Raw genomic sequence first — 20,418 nt, forward strand, 5'->3', positions numbered from 1 at the left:
AATGGAAAGCTAAATGTATTCACGAGGTGTTAATGTCTACATCTTATTATTCGCAGTCTCTCCGAGAAACCCAAAGTAACTACCAATAGCGGTATGCCAGAAACTAGTTTCTATACCAACAATGTTGCTTCAGTATGCGATGAACTGGTTCATTCTAAAGTGGTGGCGGGGCCGGGCGGAGGCAGGAGGGTCAGGGGGTCTCAGGAGGGGCCGGGGCGAGATCGGAGGGGCCGGGGCGGCGGGGGAACTGGTGGCCCCGCGACAGCGGCGGGCGGGCTCAGGGATGGGCCCCGGCGGGCGGCGCCGCAACGATCGCTCGGCGCTCGCGGCAGGCGCCACATCGGTCGCTCGGCGCTCGCGGCAGGCGCCACATCGGTCGCTCGGCGCTCTGGGCTGGCCTGGCAGCTCCGGCATGGCCGCGATCATCAACCTGGAGGACGAAGAGGAGGTGAGGAGCTACCTGGAGAACCTGCACGTGGAGTACAGCTACCAGTGCTTCAAGGAGAAGGACCCGGACGGTAAGCGGGCCTACCGTCACCCCCTGCCCGCCGCCCCGGGGCTCGGCGGGAGCTTCAGCCCCTCCGCGTGCCTTGCAGGCTGCCAGCGCCTCGCCGACTACCTGGACGCCGTGAAGAAGGACTTCGTGGCGGCGGCGCGGGTGCTGCGCGACAACTGCGAGGCGCACGGGCACAGCGAGAGCTGCTACAAGCTGGGGGCCTACCAGGCCATCGGGAAAGGTGAGCGGGGGGCACTGCCCAGGGTCCCTGTTCTGCCCCCATGGCCGCGGTTACCGCCGGCCCCTCCTGCCTGGGACCCGTCACTCGTGCCCCAGCCGCTGGTGGCTTGGGCGGCGTGGCGAGTTCGTCACCCGCAGCTCAGAGGGCACCGGGCACAGGTCATCTGAAGTGAGGGATGCTGCATTTCCCAAAGAGCACTGGGAAGCATGTTGCCGAGCAGAGAGCTCCCGTCCGCTTTAGCATGTCCTTACAGTAATCTTGTGGTTTCTTGGCCGACAGGAGGACTCGACCCAGATCTGAAAGCTGCTTACAAGTCTTTTATGAAGTCATGTGAGAAAGGCGGGAAGAAGTCAGTAAATGCATGTCATAACGTTGGGCTGTTGGCCCATGATGGGAGAGTAAATGATGATAAACCTGACCCTGTTGTCGCTAGAGACCATTACACAAAAGCCTGCAATGGCAATTTTGCTCCTAGCTGCTTCAACCTCAGTGTGATTTATCTTCAGGGGGCACCAGGGGTGCCTAAGGACATGACCCGTGCCTTGGAGTACTCGCTGAAAGGGTGTGAGCTGGGTCACGTGTGGGCTTGTGCCAACGCCAGCCGAATGTACAAACTGGGAGATGGCATTGAGAAGAATGATGCTAAGGCAGAGGATTTGAAAAACAGGGCAAAACAGCTGCACAAAGAACAGAAAGAAGCCTCAAGTTCTATAACGTTTGGGGAGTAAAACTGCCAGTTGCAGTTATTAAGACTGCAGTTTTAAATGGCAAGTGAACCTGTCATTTAAATCGTGAGCATACAGTTTTCAGTCATAATAAATAAATATCCTGCATTTGCATATGCAAATAAACATTTTTGTGGATGCAACAAACATGACCAACTCTGCTGTGCCTTTCTACATTTTTAAATACACAGGTTCTTAAGTGTATTGCTTAGATTCCTCATCTTCTTTAAGGAAGACAAAATCATCTGAGCTTTTGGAAGTTTGTCCCCATGGTTTCAAGTAAGAAATTAGTCTATAGCATCCTTTTTTTTAACTCCACTGCAAATATATATAACCAGGAACTGTGATTGTGTATTGGGCTCAGGCTGAATAGCTTGCTGCTGTGTAAAGGTTTCTATTCTTCAGAGACTGTCATGAATCCCACATATTTTCTGCACTAACCTCCTGCCAGAACAAGCAGTTCTACTTTCACATGTTTGAGTCTCACCACTTTCACTTTGAAACCATGCTTATTGTGATCTCTTTGGCCACAGAAATTTTGTCCTTTGCTTATACTGTCAGCTTTGTTAACTGTGAGAAGTTTGTCCAGGCTGCATGTTGACCCGGGCAGTGCCTCTTGCTGTCTGTGACCTTTCCATGTCTGGGGGGACATGCTGCTTCACACCCTGAAAGTCTGAAATTTTCCCTGGTCAGCTTAGATCTAGAAACATTTAATTCATGTTCCAATAATTCCAAGCCCAAAACAGTAATGAGACTTATGACAGTATGTACATAGAGACGTATCTCCCTATAGATCTTGCAAATGAAATAGGCAGGAGAGAAAGGAGCTTAGTGTTGTAGAGGAAATAAGTAAAAGAGCTAGGAATTGGCCTACTGAATTACAGACAAGTATCCAAGGCAGGAGATTCCCCTTCAGACAAGGCACCAGCACAAGTTTTAAATACCTTTAGCCTGAATGTTTTTAGCATCTTGCCAAGTGATTTCTCATGGTGTGTGAGTTCCATGTGTGCCCAACTGCCTTAAGATTGCTCTCCAACGCACGGTGATTGCTCCTTATTCAATTACACACAAATTGTTTAACTTTCCTGCCAGCCTCTGAAACATTTGGACTGAAATTCATAGATTATATATACGTAATACCCTGAAACAGCAGTCTAAATAAGTAGGAGATTGTATGCAAATGTAGTCATGCACTCATAGGATCTTTTATAATTTTGGTGTGTATAAATGTATGTGAAGTTTGTGAGATGTGTGTGTATGTTTTGCTATAAAATTACTGCTGATTTAGAGCAGGAATGTTCTGGCTATGATCTGCATAAAGATACAAACTTACTATTGAAGTAAATTAAGTGGGAGAAAAAAACAACACTAATTTAGCTGTTGGCACAATCGAAAACAGAATTGTTAGAATCTTATTGCATGTTGTTGCAGGTGGGGCATGTATGAATTAAAGCAATTCTTCCCACTTAACTGCACTTCCATCGGGCTTCTTGCCAGGGATATGCCTACTGCTGGAATCAAACCCCAGCGGCGCAGCGCGGTGAAGAAATGGGCTCACGGCAACGACAGATGGCAGTACACAAAAAAAATTCTTGCGTGCTGTCAGTGTAAGGCCTATGGCTTTTGTTTTCAGCAGCCTGCAAAAAAATAGCAGTGGCGACAAAAGTGAGATTAATTTTTGTGTTAATATTTTACGGCATTTCAAGAAGGTAAAACTCTTTCAGAGGAACACACTTTGCCTTATTCTTTGCCAGGCACTATTCTGGGCATTTATTTCACTTGGGAAAGGTAAGTAAATGCTACGTCTGCAGAGTGTAACAGTCTGGTAATAAAACAGTGGGGAGCCATGTGTACAGAAGTCAGCAATTACAGGTGCTCAAGGCATTGGAGAACTGGGTGACATTTTAAGCCCTGATTTTTTTTTTTTTTTGAGCCTCTGAGTGGCTTATTCAGATCATCAATCCAAACGAACCTGCCGCAGCCAAGCAGGTTTTCTTCCACCAGGATTAACAATTGTCAGTGATGCTCCTGTGGACCTTCCAGTCAACACTTGGGACCATCCTCAACAGAAGTGACACACATTGCAGATAATTAAAGCCACATAAAAAGTATATGTTGTAGGGAGTTATTTTCATAGCACTTGAGAGCTCAGAGGCTTGCAGAGTTGAAATATTATAAAATGAACTATTTTCATGAAGGCTGTCAAGTGCATGAGCACAGATAAGTTTATGAAGTATCATCCAATTTCGTGCCACCAGTTGAAAAGGCAAACCCAAATTAAGGAAGGCTTTTTCATTGCAGTAAACACCATCAAAAAGGTTTAAAGTGTTTTCAGGCTGTCTCTGAACAGTTTGCTGCCTGCTCTGGACACCCCTATATCTTTTTTACACAGATATTGATGTTGCTGTAACAGTTGCATTAGATGGGTAAGGCACTCTCCTGTTTGACTATTTTACCTCCAAAGTGACAAAGCATCAAAAAGAAAGATCAACCAGTGTCATTTCAGCATATTATAAACTATATGCGGTTAATGTAGTCTGTAGCAGAGACTAGAGACTAATAATAGCACTCTATTCTCAACCTAGAGATTATGTTCAGGAGGTGTAATCAAAATCTGTTAAGAGGTGAAAATTGTACTGCAAATCTTGGGTTATAACCATCTTGCTCTGATTTTACAAGAGTATTACCAAAAGGCTGGTCTGTCTGCTCGCTCTTTTTACCTGATCTTACAAAGGCTAAATTTTATGGCCTCTTGAGAAGAAAATTGTTCCTCCAAAGCCTCTGAGGTCATAAAGAAAGAGTGATAGGTATGTGATCATGATAGCATACTTTGATCTCTTTGAGTTTAGTGGACTGTTGAAGAAATAAAGGAGTTTATCTCAGCTTCACAGCTCCTAAACCACTGTCTGCTTTCTCTTCCATTTGCTTATATTGATCTAAGCGTTCAGACAACCTCCTTTAATCCCGCAGCAATATACTTCACAAAGAATGATGACCAACTCTAATTAATTCAATAGTCTTATGAATATATGGCTTTAAATGATGAAAGCATTTGCTGCAGGATGCTTCTTGCAGCTGTGAAAACATCGCCAGTGAAGTACTGGTTTTGTACCGAGATATGAAAAACAGTGGCACCACATCATGTTGTGTCTTTAAGTGTCATTTGGATTAATTCTGGACAAAAAATGCTCTCAGGTAAAGAAGCCACATGACATTGTAGAAACAGAAAAACAGACTTGTTCTGGTGGTTCTGTTTCTGTGTTCTATTGTAATAAAAGCAGTTTCACAGCTTGTTTGCCTTTTATTCAGCCCTCAGTAACAACTCCTCTCTGCAAGGTATGTGTTGCTGTAGCTGTACACATCTACCCAGATGGACAGTCTGGGACACTTCGTCTGTGTAATTGCCACTCCAAGAAAGCAAAACAATAGTGTTCCTTCTTACAGCACCAACTTTTTGTTCAGTGCAGAAAGAAATCCAGTCTGTCGGCAATTTTTCAGTTCTTCATGTGAGAACAACTCTCCCAAGTAGCTCTTCCCCTCTTTTGGTAGATGAAGAAGGAAAAATTTCTCCTTCCCTTGTGCTTCCCAGCATCTCATCCTCTAGACCTCAGAATGATACAGTCCCTAGTACATTTCAGTATCAAACACTAATATCCTGCTCTGATTTTTCAGACACTGTATCAACAATATGGCCCAGAAACCACACAAAGCTGTCTTCTCCAAGACTCTTAAGACTTTAATGATCAATTATTTGCTAGATTTTCAATGTCTTAATTTTGTATGCTGGATCTATAGCCTCCCAGTGCTTTCATTTTTCAATATCCACACTTGAAGCAAACACAGTAACCACTAATTAGACTAATTTCAGACTATATCACATATTTCTAATTTGTTATTATTGCCTTCTAATCTAACAATGGTTATAATAACCAAAGGTATATTCATTCCAATGAATATACTTCTTACATACACACTTTGTTTTACAGTTTTGTTTGTTAAATGGTAATATGGGTTTGTTATACAGTTGTGGGTTTTTTTGTAATCCTTTTTTCCCTTAGATCATTTGCTAAGAAATTTATGTGATATGGAATTATAAAATTAAGACCACTTTGGAGTGCTGATTTCACATGGGGATTTGTGAGCAGCATAATTGTGATACATACATACACTTTATGAGTGTGGTGGGAGTTCTTTGTAAGATCTCATTCTGTCTATGCAAAACTGAAATGCAATGCTTTAAATGTACCCTAGAGAGTTTTTCATAGCAATGGAGAGCCTCCTGGTAAAACAGAAGAGAGAGAGAAGATGAAAACCCTGCGTGTTTACACAGCAGTTGTCACCGCAGCATTCTAGTGTGTTTCACCCCAGGAATCACTGGAAACACTGAGCTGCTGTTCAGCTCACAGAGCCGCTACATACGGAGCTGGGGTAAGAGAGCTGGCAAAGGAAAATGTTGTTTGACTATGATGTAATTTCATAACTTGAAGATGCAGCTAATCTGAATTTAAGTTAGAAGTTTCTTATTCTGACAGTCCTCGTTTGACACTTAAGGGTCTGGTGTGAGCATTTAATTGTCTCATGAAAAACACTGAAAAGAAGTGAGGTGAGCTGGTTTCCTTCCGACTGGAATCAAACCATGTTCCTGTAGAGCTTCCTACACAGGAAACTCTTGGAGCTTTGCAACAACCCTTTCTGCAACTTCCCGAGAAGGAAACCTGTATTATATCCATAGGAGATAGGCAGGGAGGACAAAGCATTGAACAGCTTTTGACTTATTTCAGGTCACACGACATCAGTAGAGGCTCAGACTGATTATTCTACAAACAATATTTAGCGTGGCAAAGACTTGTCGATTCTTTACAAGCCAAGAAACACTAAGATGGGAAACTGGCCTTTGAATGCCATTCCAATAATATTTGTGGAATATTATTCTGGAAAGATGCAATAGCCACCTTAGAACAAAGGTTATTAATGACTGCTGAAGAGAAAATATTATAAGAAGCTGTGGCACTGTTGACACTTCAAGCAGTCTTGCTGTGTTACCTTCAGAAAAATTATTTTGTCTGTTTTTGTAAATGGAATGTTTTCTCTATGGCATTGTTTTGCTTATTTGTTCTGCAGTTGGTACAAAGGAAATATATAGTATATTACTTGTCAGGTTGGCTGAAATAAAGTGGCATTAGCTGTCACAGCAACCAAACCTGCCTCAGGCTGTTGTTTATGATGAACAGATACTGACTCTCAGAGAGATTATATAATTTCAGGTAAAAAGCTTCACATCTTTTTGAAACTCTGAGCTTATTCCAAGTTTCTGCTGGGTTTTGTGAGTTTTACACGTTCCTCAGAACTCAGGGGCTGATACCAGGGGATGCCAGGGACTGACTTAGTTACAAAAACCACAGAATGTGTGAACAAATTCAATACAAGTGACGGGTTTTATAGGAGCAGCACAAAGGTTTTGTTACAGCAAATGGTAAAAGCTTCCCACACCATGTAACAGTTAACCAAAATGTCTCTGCAGTGTACTTGGCTTTGTAATTTCCATTTTCTGTGTATTACAGCATGAAACGCCCAAGTGTTATGTTTGCTGACTGTTCTGTTCATTGCTCCCACAACAGACTATGGACACTTCCAGATCACTCTATCACACTGTAGTGACTATGCCAATCCATTCATGGTTTAAACTGCAACACAAATTAAACGCTAGCTAATATAGTTTATACATGATAGGAGATAGGTGATTAGTTCTAATTCTCTATGAACTTCCTTTCCTCATCTAATGCCATCCTAATATGTATGTTAAACTAAAGCCTATGGTCAGAATGTATTTTCTTATGCAGTACCTGTACGTGTCCCTAGTGATCTTCAGGTAAGAAGGTAAAGCATTCAGTCCTTTCAAATGCAGGATGATTTTGCCTTAAGACATTATGCAGTTACAAGTTACAACCTAAGGCTATATTTATACCACAGCAGAGCCCTGGAAACATTTTGTACTATTTTCCCCATTCTAATCTTCGGGGAACAATTTCAAGAAAGGCTTTTGATCTATTATTTGAATAAATAACCTCCACTTGATTTCAGTGAATACTTTCCCTCAGCATTTTGCAGTACTGAGCCAGAAGACTTGCTGTCATTGCAACAGTCAATGACAACTTTGAGTCAAACTGTGAAAGAGTTTTATATAAATCTTAGAAGCACCAGTAGAAATGTTGCCCTCTGGAGAGCCCAAGGTGAGGTCCTTTGTCAGAGGGCATAGCACAAATGACCTGGGGAAATGGCGAAGAGAGGCAAGCAAAGACACCTGGTGCTCAGGGGCCTGCTGCTCACACTGCTGGAGAGCAGCAAGTTTCTGGCTGCTCACTGCTTAGTGCTCTTGAAAGGCATTAATATTGCCTGGGGACATACATAAGGTGACAGAAAGAGAGTTAGTAACATCTTCTGATGTTAAGTATGAAAGAACAAAGCTTTTTGATTCAGTTCCTGTTCACAAGGCTGAATCAGAGATATTGTGAGACTGGGAAACATATAACCTTGAAAACTAATAAGATTGAGCCTTAATACTGGAAAATTTTATTTCAGAAAGGTCCTTGTGCAATCTGGGGTATGGGATATTTCTTCTCTGCTTTTGTCATGACACTGCAAATTGATCAGATGAATGTGTGGAGAGGAGGTGATTGAGTACTCTCTGTGCTTGGAGGCTTGAACTTAGTAAGTGACAAACATAAAAATGCTGTTTCTTGTTAGAAATTGCTATTTGCAATATTGCTTAGCCTATGAATATAGTTAAAACCAAAGGGATGCTGAACACTTTCTGCAGCACATCAAGCATCAGCTTCCCTCAGCTGAGACCCATGTGGTTGTTGTAAAGGACTTACTGCAGCGTAACTCGGCTTGGCCCAAACAACCCAAGAAGGTAGTTCATAGCAGAGCTGTTGAAGAGAAACAGGACCAAAATACTAGAGAGTCTAAAAACAAGGGCAGGTTTACAACAAAAATGAGCCAGAATAAATTGCATAGCAGAGGAATTATTTCTAGCTAAAACTTTCCTGTCCTTATACAAAATGAGATCGACTGATTAATTAATTCAAAGTGAATTCTATTTTTTCTCATTGCTCCATCAGTAAAAGAAAAGAACAAGTAATTCAGTTTGGCCCTTGAAGTAGCTCCTGATCCCAGGAAAGCATCATATTGAACTGCTTTCTTTCCTGATGTCTCCAGAGTGCAGCAAGACCTACAGTAACGCTGTGTGCAGCAGAAAGCCTGCTAGGACTCTTTAGAGATGCTGGACTACCTTGTTTAGCTCCGGAGTGAAACAGATGACGATTTCCTGAGTTTTCTCCCATTTATGTGTGTTCCTAAGGGAAATAATCACAATCCAAAGCCCATTTTGCTAATTTAACAAAGGAACCAGATCCAGATCATGGTGTATTCAGATCAGGTCTTTCCTGAAATATAATCCTGAATCGGATCAAATTAGCTCTCAGACATCTGCAAGGTGGACAACCTGAAACAGGAATCATTCACAAGTTCAAGATCTCTGTTAATTCTTCTACAACCCATATAGGGTGAAACTCCCAGCAGGAATATGCCCCTATAGCACTAACACACACCTGATAATGTACATTTATTAAATAAGGGCCTGCACAGAGTCCCTGTCAGGCAGCAGAGGTGAGAGCTGGTTCAGAAATGTTGTCTTTCAGCACGGGCTTCTTCACTTTCTGTCTGTAGCCAGGGCTGAACCAGTGAGTAGGTGCACACACAGAGAGAGGTCTGATTTTTGGAAGCTGAGCAAGTTTTTTTAGCTGAGATCCAGCTGTGCATTTATTTGATGGGATCACAGTAGTTGTTTGAAGCATTCCAAGAACCCATTAAGGGCTGAAGAGTGCCCTAGCACTTCAGATCGCAGGTGGTCTAAGTGCTTGGAAATCTATATTTAAAAAAAAAAAAAAACCAAAACAAACAAAAAAAAAACCCCAAAAAACCAAACACAAAACCCCACAAAACAAACAACTCTAACCCCACAACAAAACCCAAGTGTTCCCATGATCTGGTGAGCCTTTTGTGTTCTGTTCAACTGTGTTTTTCTTATTTTCCTGCAGGAGGACCGTTCCCTTGGCTACCAGTGCTGGCTTCTAATAGTTGGCATTTAGGCACTCGGAGCTAACAGGATTAAAACATTGCTCTGTTTTTCTTTTATTCCTGCAGGAGCACAGGGAACACAACTGGACCGGTTTCTGGCAGCCAACAGCTCCGGGTGATACCACCACATGGAGCTGCGTGGTTTTGCCCTGCTGCACCCTTCCCTTCCAGGTGCCACTCCAGCAGATCTCTGCATTTCTGCTGCCCGCTGCCTTAGCAGAGAAGCGCAAAGGGGAGCTGAGATTTGGGGCTGGTTTCTCTGCCCTCCTGCACAGGAGACAGCACAGGTGGATTTGCTGTCAGCCACATGCAGCAGCATGGGGGAGAACATGCACAGCCAATCTCATGTGAACATGGGGTGCAGGTCACGGCAGACACAGCAAATGCCTGGGAGCTATAATCAGTGTCTCTTAATCTTTCTGGCTTTCTGTATTAAGGACATTGTTGCTTTTGCATTGGAGGAATGAGAATAGTCGTCTCCTCTCGAGACCTCAAGGTCCCGCCTTCATTTGCCGTCAAGTGCTCCATGAAACTCCATTTCATTAAAATCTCTGTGCAGTGACCTCTGCACAATAATCTGCTCTCTGAAGTCCCTTCGTAGTCTGAGGCTGCTCTCATCTAAATTACTGTTATGCTGAGGGAATCAAATACATATTTTTCTCCATTTGAGTGCCCAGAGCAAACTAATGTCCTTCTGCAGTCATGGAACACAACAAAGGGACCCTGATTTAGAGGGCAAGGTGAGACTTGCTGTCTCTATGGAAACTGGAGACCAGTCTAATGACAGGGCAGATGAGGAACCAAGAACACAGATCCAGCAGATGAACAGAAACCATCAGATCTCAGACAAAAGTTGAGAAAATCAGGCCATAAGTGTGGTGAGTGGATGAAGAGTTTACGCTAGATAGCTGGGAACCTGGTAAGGACCTGTGGTGATTTGTAATCATCAAATCCTGTGGCACTGTAAAAGCAAATACCACTAATCTGTATTGGGGAAAAAAAGAGGAAAAGTCACAAATACAGAAAGGCCACGCTGCTTTCATATTTTATTTCTCACGGTTTCTATTGTGGCTATACCAGATGCCAATATGAGCAGATCTGATAATTCAGGGACACGCCTGGTGCACGTGCTGAACAATCCCATCTTTGTAGCAGAGGTGCTGGCTTTGCCCGCCAGAAGGGCTCAGAGGATAGAGAAGGCAGCCTGGGGAGGAGGAACATCGGAGGCGTTGGTGCTGGAGCTGCATGCAGGGCTTAGCTCTTTTCCAGGAATTTGCACTGTTCCTGCCTAGTGCAAGAACAGAGGGAAGGTAATCAGCATCAGATTGCTGAGTGAGACCTGCTTTGCATTTCTTATTGGGAAGACATGAGGGCTGAAACTTCTCTTTCTAAAGGCCAAAGAGATTAAACTGTGGGGTCTTGCTGCACAAAAGGTGTTAGAGTTCTCCTCCCCTTTAGCATCCAGGAGCCGTAACCAAAGAACTGCCCCGAATCCAACAGCGTGGAAGTGCTGGGGCTCCAGTGAGAGCATCCATCAAGTTAGGCAACCAGTCCAGACTCTGACAGCTCATATCTTCCTGTTAAACAAATCGAACTTTCAATTTTATTTCATTTCTATAAAGCCTCTCTCTGTTTTGGAAATGTAGTTATTTCTCAGTGGACCAATCCTTCGTGATCCCCCCATGACCTGGGGCTCTGCTTTTCCTAGTTTGTTCAAGGGGCACTGCTTTCACGCCTGCCCCAGGCTTGTGGAGGACACAGCAAGGCACTCACACCAGGCTCTGCTCTTCACCAGGTCAGCCACTGCTCACCAGTTTTCTGTCATGAAAATGTCATTGCAGCTAGATGGGAAAGTCATACTCTTTTCATTTTTGCAGATGGCACATGGCCATTTTGTATGAATATTCTCCTGGGGAAATAAAATTTTATTGCAGGATGTGTGATATTAAAATGCACCACACTGGGACACTAATATGCACATTAATAACATATGTGCTATATAGAAACATGAGCAAACTGAGCTAGAAGGGGCCTTGTGGTTATGCAGTCTATTTCCCTGTCCCAAGCCAGAATTATCTGTATTTATTGTATCTGACAGCTATCTGCCCTATCTAACCTCTGCTGGAGGCTTCACAATTGCCACAGGGAATTTTTTGTTGTGTTTATTTTCCAGCAGAAAGCTCATTATTTCCTCAATCACCACAAATAAAATGAATGACTGTAGTAAAAGGACAATATACAAGCAAGAACAAGTCAGCAGCACAGAAGCAGGAGTCCTGGCAGTCTAAGGGAAGCTCTACTTGATTCAAGCATTTATCTGCTTTGAATTGACTACAGCAGGGCATTGTCTACAACCAGGTAAGAACAATAGTCGTTTCAGCACACTGGGAAGCACAGACAAGATATGATTGCTCAGCATCAGAAAACTAGCAAAGGGTCAGTATGAAAATGCAGTTCAATGAGAGGCAGAATAAATGAGAATAGCCTCTTATACTAGTGATAAGGATTGGCCCACATTTATTTTTCAACTGTGTTGAAGTGTAACTGCTCTTTATGTTTATTGTTAGTGCTGTCATTGCGACATGCTAGAAATTAACTGCTTTATTTATTTATTGGTAAGAAAAGAGATTTACCTGCCATGTGATAAGCTGCTATTTTCACTCCAGTACAAAGATTGCATCAGAAATCCCAGCCAGCTGAATAATACCTGGAATTAGAGGAAAGGCAAATAGTGGAAACCCGCTGCTCTCAGTTTCTGTCCTACAAGAGGTGCTATAAAGTGAACTACATCCTGATTTCATTTAAAATACTTTTATTTGAAAATGAAAGCTCTCCAGCAGCTGTGGTCCAGTTCCCCAGCAAAGGGGGCCTGTGGCAGAGTGTCCATTGCTGGCACAGATGGCACAGCTCTGTTACCCCCCGGGGAGGCACAGCCAAGGGGCCAGAGCTGCTGATCTGCCTAAGCAGCCTGAAATGGTTTTCCAGCCCTAATCTGGTAACCATGCCTCTAAATGTTTGATGAGTTAGAGAATCTATTGTCCTCTGAAAAGATGGTTTGGTATATCATTTTTTCAGCCAAAACCTCCCATTTCAGACAAAAGAAATCAGAGGAGGCTCAGTGAGGATCATGTGAAAACAGAACTCACCCACCTGCCCAGCTCAGTAAAACGGTTCTTGGTGCAACCCAACAACTCAGCCCATTTCCTTTCAAGGGCCGCATTTACCAGAAGTTCTCAAACCCCTTTCACTGACACAATTCTCTTAGATTTCCAAGGGATAAACCACTGGATCCTGTCTGCACATCCTGCCATCTCCTCTTTGCATTAAAACTCTGAGCTGCCCTTGTCAGGTCAGTGCTGCTTTATCACCCTCCCCAGAACACCTTCAGCCATATATTATCCATAACTGAATTAATATTCACTTCATCCTTCATGTCTCAGAGTTCACAATTTAAAATCCCAAGCTTGGTAGCTCCAGCAAACACTGGAAGGATTTCCAGAATCTCTGCAGCTCCTCACCCCCTTGCTTTGGGCTTCCCAGGTACGGCTGCACTCCCAGGGACCATCTCCCAGGGCCGGCTGCTCCTGTCAGACAGAACAGGGGGATGGCCCCAGTGGGAGCCCTAGGGCTAACAGACCACAGTTCCCATTTAGCTGAACATCATGATTTATTGACGCAAGTAACAAATGCAGCCTAACGAAAATAAAAGCTGCAGAGACACATTTTATCATTGACTCAAAAAGAGAAATAAATAGGTTTGTATATAATAGAGGGAGCGATCTCCTTTAAAAAGCAAAGGGATGAGATAACAATATTCTTCATCCTTGCTAGGATCCCATGGCTTTCGTGTTTTGGTCTCTGCTCGAAGCCTCTCTCTCCAAAGCTGATGGGCTCATACAACAGATCAGCCCCATCCACCTGCCCTACTGACTCCTGGAAGCCCACAGGCAATTACCAGACCCTGCTGGGGAGGCACCTTCCACAAAAGTACCTGGGGGAGCTGCAAGGGAGAGAAAGATTTAGAAAGATTTCTGCCTGTGAATGGTTCAGAGTGACTAGAAGCTGCAGTGAGGTTCAGATTGACTGTACTGACACTGTACATATTTGCATTTGCTCACTTCCGAAAATAAAATTACATTAATGGGGTTTGTGGTTCCTCTGCCAAGAAAATTACTGGGGCCAGTTCAGGTCAAATGAACAATTTAAGTGCAGTGCTTTGTGCTGGTGTCCTTGTTAAAAAAAAAAAAAAATCAAAAGGAACAGGTTTTTGTGATCGCTTGTGATTTATTTTACTGAAATGAAAATGTATTGGGCCATTGATGCAAGTAATTTCACTGTTTTCCTTCTGGAACCAAAAAATACAAAGCATTAAATTGGTAGTGAGCAAAAACTCCATCAAAGAAGGCAGCAGACATGGCAGGAGTCCACAAGTGGCACACGCTACCCTGGCCCTAGGAGACCCGTGAGTGCAGATTTGTGTGGTTGTAGTCTCCTCCAAATTGCTGCTCATTACACAGCAAAATCCACCAAAAAAATGGGAGCTGCAGCACTTGCTGTGACAGCTACATGAGAAAATGTTAATTGTTTTTTACTGTAACCAAGGAACTCTCACAGTGACTCTACTGTCACACATTGCATTTTGCACCTTAAATGGCTGCAGTGGCAGGACTACAGGACTAATAATAAGCGGAGAGTAGTGGAGAGAGAAACATTAACCGAGGAAAAGCACTTACCTAACACAGGCAGCAAAATCACCAGCAGAGACTCGCTGTCAAACTCACAACGAGCTGGAAGCCACAACTCCACAAAGGGGTAGGCACAACCGCTGTTTCTCACGGTGTATGATGTGTAAAGCACCTGGGCAGCCCTGATAATACAAGGAGTAGCAATGTGCTAACTAAGGAATGCAAGTTGTACCTCAAGGGAGGACTTGAAGAAGGCAGGTCTACCTTGGATGCCAAAGTAATATTTGTACATTTGCTAACACCTCAGAGAAAAGACTCTGGGTGGGGGGAGAAATCTTCTGTACTCAGGTAGCTACTTCAGTGAACTTGGAGTACCAACTGGACTGATGACCAGAGCAGAGGGCAGGGTCCTCAGCAGCGCTTTCAGCTTTGGGAATAGTTACTAGAACCTGCCCTCAACTCCAAGTTACTTTATAGCTTGAGGTACATCAGAAGAACACCCTGAAAAACTTGTTAAAACCAGAGGTAACTAACTACAGATGATGTGCTTTGTTTTCTTTAGTCTGTCTTTAACTTTGGTTCCTATATGCCAGGTAAATTTTTAACCCTTTACTTTGACAAGACACACCAGATTCGCACTGGTGTGCCAACAAAGCAGCTGGACAGCTGTGAGGTGTGCACTGGCTGGTGGTGCAAGGACTCGCAAAGCTTCTCAGGGCAGTCCCTGAGAGTAGAGGTATGGGCTACCCAGGGTGCCTGTTAAAAGTCCACCAGGACCACATATGGTGTCAATGCGGGGACACTCATGGCAAGCAGGAGGCAGGACTTTCACTTCTGAGAACTTAATTACCTGCGTTGTCATGCTGATGCACTTTCCATTTTAGTGGTAGTGCCTCAAAACTCTAATCAGGTCTCTTCTTTCACCCACCAGTAAACGCTGTCTTGGCAAATCAGCTGTGGCGACATTTTCGCTCCGTGTTTGGCCCCAAGTTCAGCTGTTGTATCCAAAGGCTAAACCACAAGACACCACAGCACCACTCCTCATACAGAAAGAAGGCAAACCGACATGGTTACATTCATACCTCAACTTGCAGAGTAGACAACACTATATAAACTAACTATATAAACACGTTTTTCATTATATACTGTTTGTAAGAACATTGTATCTAATTGAACATGCTCAATCTAAAATCAATTTTCACTCAGTCTCTGCAAACTCAATGGAAGTCAAGATAAGTCCACCCATTTTAAGCCTTGAGACTAATATTGCTTCCCCTCTTTCATTAACACGAGTTTATCTCGCTCTCCCTTGAACAGGAAACGCATCAGCCCTCAACTTTGATTAGTGGTAATCAGAAAACATCCACACCTGCATGCAGGCAGTGGGAGGCTTTTCAATTAAAAATGGATTTTAAGCACATAATGTAACTGTTTGGAAAGGACGAATGCATCTTTCAAGGGAGACGAGCTACACAATTCATTTATGTATTGTGTTTCTTCAAGGATAGTAATGCTATTATATCAGAGAATGAAGTATCTGAACCGTTGAAGGGATTAATTTCTGCTCTTCAGAACTAAATGTATTCAAAATCACTAAAGAACAACTGGAGAGTTTTTCAAAGGTTGGATGATAGAACAGCCAGTGCTCATCATCTGTCCAAAACCAGGTCCCTTTTTTCGTGCTCAGTTTATGTTTAAAACACAGGTTCAGGGACTGTGAGGTGGAGATCTGCACGTGACACAAAAGCAGCCCAGAACATACTGGAGCAGGGCTGTGCATGGAGGAGCAGGATGATTAATTCTGAGGAAAGCAGAAGGGCAAGGAAGCAGCGCCTCGCTGAGATAAGTGATTTTTATTCATTCTGTTTCCAAGTCTTTACCATCTTTAATGCCTGTTGAAATAAAACATTTGGAAGAAAAATCCTTCCTGATGGGTTGACTTTCTCACCTTTCTGTTAAATTCTAAGGGTGTTTCTGCTCCTTGCTTATCAAGTTCCCAGTAAAGCCAGAGGAAGGCAAGATTTGATATTCCTGCTACACCTACATGTAAACTGTAAGCAGAATTATAAACAACATCTACAGGCTTCTTTCATTTGCTATAAAAAAGCTTAGAAAAATACATCTGTGCATTTCTGTTTCCTTTTCATACTGTCTTTCAGCTCTCTGCTTCTGTTACCCTAAATAGAAAGATAATGGCAGTAATCTATTCCTTGGGGCTCTTGTGAAGTTTCATCAGTTAATATTCATGCAGCAAAATGGAATAAGTGCTAAGCATCATTACTGTTTTCTCCCTCTTCATTAGCACATCATGTACATCCCAAGTACACCAGATAAACACAGAAATTAACTGTCCTCAATGTAAGGCAAGTGAAAGAGGTAACAAGACTGCTAGAGAGCCACTAATTAAAAATGTGTGCTGTGAGTGATGTCTGTGTCTAACAAAACAACCCACCAAGTTTTAAAGAATGAAACGTATTTCTTTACTCTTTTGAACAAGTTCTGTCTGCAGCAAAGAAGCTCTGAGAATATGCTTCATGTTTCCATGAGAGCTGTGCTTTGGAAATCACACGTATATTAATAAACACAGGAAATAAATGAGATCTGCAAAGAATCACTCAGGCGGTTTCCAGATTCTAGAACGCTAAACCTACTTGCTGCTTCAGTTGGGATCCTGTTTGACAAGCAGCTGCTGTGGGAGGGGACAGCCATGGAGGGGCAGAGGGACAGCTCTGCTCTGGAGCTCTGTGCTGGAAGAGGACAAACAGAAAGAAACGTTAAAATCAGAACAAATTCCAGAAAAGCAGCCCAGTAGGTTGCATTGTGGCTGTGGATGGCAGAGCAGAAGTGAGCTCAGCACACCCTGTTCAGTTGGGTCAGACTCCCAGCTCCAAGGGACACACTAGCACAGAGCTGAGGTGTGCAGCACCCATGATACACACACAGCACCCACAGCACACAGCGCCCACAGCACACACACAGCATCCATGGCCCAGGAGCCCTCTGCTCTCGAAAAGCCATCTCTCTCTATCCCACCTTCACTTAAATGCTAATTCCCTCCCCCTTTTCCGTGATCATGTGCCTCTACACCACAGATCTGCACAACATAGCATCCTGATCTGGCAATGTTTTACACCAGAGCACACAAAGCCAATGCAGTGCTAAGTATCTCTGTCAGCTTGAAGCCGTGCTCTGTCTTGGAGGAGTTTTGTCCTGAGCTGCAATCCTCTGGTTCGCAAGCAGAAGCCTCTGCTCCCTGTGACAGCAGCGGGAGAGCCACACACCCTGCCCGAGCTGACTGGGAGTGTGTTGCAGCAGTGGCAGGTGCTGCACAGAACTGCACTTTGCAACTGGCTCAATCCTTGCAACTACTATAGAAACTAATCCCCATTTCCACTGTTTTTTGATGCAGGAATTTAGATTAGTCCAAGTAACATTGGGGCTTCTCAGCTGTCCACCTCAAAGTCTTTTCATTTGGTCCATCTCAAAGCACAGCTGGTGGCTGTTGTTTTCACATCTATCCAGAATACCTTGAGTTTTGCTTTTGTAACAGCTTGCCCTCACTGAGAAATTTTTCATGGTGCAGCACGGTGTCATTTTCTAAATGCCGCTGGCATGAACAGTGCACAAGTACCTAAGCTGAAATAGTCTAACAGAAAAAGGCTTTTTATATTGCATCATAGTCTGACATAGAAAACTGCTGCACCACTCTTATCGAAATGTTTCATGGCCGAAATCATGGCCCCTGTCTGCTCAACCGTGCATCAGCACCCCGCTGGGTACATCAGCAAAGTTGCAAGGGGAAAAAGAGCTTTGTGCAGAGGTTCTTGCAATCAAAATCCCTAGTCTGGGAAAATAAAAGCACATATGGGACTAAAACCAGGCTATGAAACCTGATTTCCTTTTCTTTTCCAGAAATAAAAATTTCATAATAGTATTCTGCTGGACATGGCCTTCAGTTAAGGGGAGGCGACTCATATTCCCGCTTATGCAGATGGGCACTTGAAACACCCATGGAAACCCCACAGCCCTTTAAGCATGGGTTTACCCAAGGGACTAACTCTGCTCCTCGCAGGGTGAATCCATGGTGGATGACTTGCTAAATGGCAAACATTGTAATGGAAGGATGCTAACATGTGCCAGTTCTGTGGCGTTTTGTTTGTCAAGAAGCATCTCTCAAAGAAACCAATTAAAAGCCTGCAACCAGGAGAGCAATAAAGACTGTGGAAGAAAAACAATTCACAGCACTTGACTTTAGGGATCTGGCCTGACAGTTGGTCAAACTGAGGCCCTGTTTTACTGAGTTAAAGTGTTTTAATTATGATTGTAGTAAAGCCTAAGACTTCTTCTCACTCACATTGAACTTGTGGTTCTGGGTACCACAGAGACTCAGTGAAGAGCTTGTTGTACATAAAACATTTGTCCTTTGGACATGCCAAGGTGGGACAGCTCGTGCATCGTCGTTAACGCTGAGGAAGGATGCGTCAGTAAGACAGTGCTTGAAAAGCCAGTGCCTGTACACGCACACATGCCCTCCAGCAAGGCTTTAAATAATATTGTTTCTCCTGCACAGCATTCTCTAGCAAGAAGTCCCTTTTGTCCATTATCACAGACTATAAGAGTGGTCATTACCTCAGGTAAGGGAAACAAGATGGGATGCCAAAGACTCTGCTTCCTGGCGTAAATCAGTTCTTGAAAGGCAGTAATTTCCTTTGAATCTCCCAGGAGTGTCTCCTCTGTGGTAGACCTTGTCAGATGGAGCTAATCCCACCCGGTTTCAGAGCCAGACCTCTATGGCACATGAAGTGCTGATGTGAGAGAAACAGCAACTCCTGTGTCCCTGCTGAGAAGAGATAATGGCAAGCTCTCTGCTACAGCACCATGGTGTAGTAATTCTGCACTTTTTAAAAATTACAAAAATCTCTGTCATGAGATTAAGTTTGGAGAAGTTTGGCTTTGCCTTTTCCTCAGAATGCTATGTGGAACTGCCAGATGGCAGCTGTGAGCGGTCAAACTGCTGAAAACCTGACTGCTCCAAGCCAGCGCTGGTGATGAAGCAGTCCAAACAAGCAAGATGCAAGTCACTGCAATCCTGGAGGAAGAAAAACACCCTTCACCCTTCAGAGTGTAAATTGTATTAAAGTGTACCAAGGGAAAAATGGGCTTTTTGCATTTGCAGAGCCCTGACAGTCAGGAAATTTGGTTTCCCTCATTTACTACAGATGTCTTACATGATTCCTTTCTCTGTACCTCTGTTTTATCTCCTGTCCCACATGGAAAATGTACCTTCTTCTCCCACAGTGGAGAAGGTTGAGAAGAGCTGAGAACTGTCAAGGTGCCTGCCCAGGTGTGCTCTTGCTTGAGTCCCTCGGGCAGCATCGCATTAACTGCTCTCTGCCCCAAATGGACACCCTGCTGCTTCCTCCTGTGTGCAATTGTCCTGCTACACAATGCCAGGATTTAGGATTATGCTGGAATTTCACCATCTGGGAGGAGGAGATAGGGCAATGCAAGGCAGAAGCGGACATGCCCTTCAGAGCAATCAGGTTTTACAGTGATAACCTGTTCCGTTAGCTCCGATTTCATTGCAATGTGATTACCCGTGTCCGTGAAGTGCTCCCTGGTTTAGATTAGGCCTTATGTTAAACCCACGACTTGTTTTCATTCTGGGTCTTTAGAAGATAATTTGCATGTTTCAAATTTTGAATTATTGAAGATGAATTGATAGTTTAAGTAAGGGTACATAAACTGTATTTATACAGTAGATGCTGATCCCACCCTTCTCATTCAAATCCAGTCTCTGACCGAAGGGAATGTGGCTCACAGGTTGTGCTTCACGTCAGAATTCCACCTTCAGAAAAGACAAACTCACTTAATGCATTTTAAGTGCAAAAGTCAAACCTGGCTGGGAAGAAAGCCCACGCCAGCTACCAGTCTTTTATTCTGCCATATTATCAGACTGTGTGCTACAAAATCCAAGCCAGGTGTGTTTATTAATAACAACTACTTTCTCTCCAGGAATATCTGGAGTTTAATTAACCCTGACACAAACAGCTGTCATAAAGAGTATTGAACCATTTCTGTTCTCATCATTTGCATTTCAGGAATGCCCTAAAGGAAAAGGAAGGATTCATG

At 43.5% G+C, this 20,418-nt stretch overlaps 1 protein-coding gene and 1 long non-coding RNA gene across 3 annotated transcripts; one reads left to right on the top strand and one right to left on the bottom strand.

Moving 5' to 3' along the window:
- Nucleotides 1-331: 331 nt before the first annotated feature.
- COA7 (cytochrome c oxidase assembly factor 7) lies at nucleotides 332-1,609 on the top strand. Its single transcript, XM_065842710.2, has 3 exons — nucleotides 332-518; nucleotides 597-737; nucleotides 1,017-1,609. The coding sequence occupies exons 1-3, from the start codon at nucleotides 413-415 to the stop codon at nucleotides 1,463-1,465; spliced, it is 696 nt and encodes a 231-aa protein (XP_065698782.2). The 5' UTR covers nucleotides 332-412; the 3' UTR covers nucleotides 1,466-1,609.
- A 9,064-nt stretch (nucleotides 1,610-10,673) lies between these two features.
- LOC139828212 (uncharacterized) lies at nucleotides 10,674-19,283 on the bottom strand. Of its 2 annotated transcripts, XR_011739586.1 has the most exons (6): nucleotides 18,916-19,283; nucleotides 16,938-17,033; nucleotides 15,137-15,326; nucleotides 14,335-14,468; nucleotides 12,235-12,308; nucleotides 10,674-10,889 (listed from the first exon to the last, which is right to left on the bottom strand). It is a non-coding gene; the product is annotated as an uncharacterized lncRNA (long non-coding RNA). The 2 variants fall into 2 exon arrangements; XR_011739585.1 differs by having other exon boundaries at nucleotides 14,335-15,326.
- Between the last annotated feature and the right edge of the window lie 1,135 nt (nucleotides 19,284-20,418).

Source organism: Patagioenas fasciata, chromosome 6 (genome assembly GCF_037038585.1).
Source record: "Patagioenas fasciata isolate bPatFas1 chromosome 6, bPatFas1.hap1, whole genome shotgun sequence".
NCBI classification, from domain to species: Eukaryota; Metazoa; Chordata; class Aves; order Columbiformes; family Columbidae; genus Patagioenas; species Patagioenas fasciata.

Coding starts and splice junctions, on each gene's coding strand:
- COA7 (XM_065842710.2), top strand. CDS start 413: ATGGCCGCGATCATCAACCTGGAGGACGAAGAGGAGGTGAGGAGCTAC. Junction 519..596: donor CAAGGAGAAGGACCCGGACG/GTAAGCGGGCCT, acceptor CGTGCCTTGCAG/GCTGCCAGCGCCTCGCCGAC. Junction 738..1,016: donor CTACCAGGCCATCGGGAAAG/GTGAGCGGGGGG, acceptor CTTGGCCGACAG/GAGGACTCGACCCAGATCTG.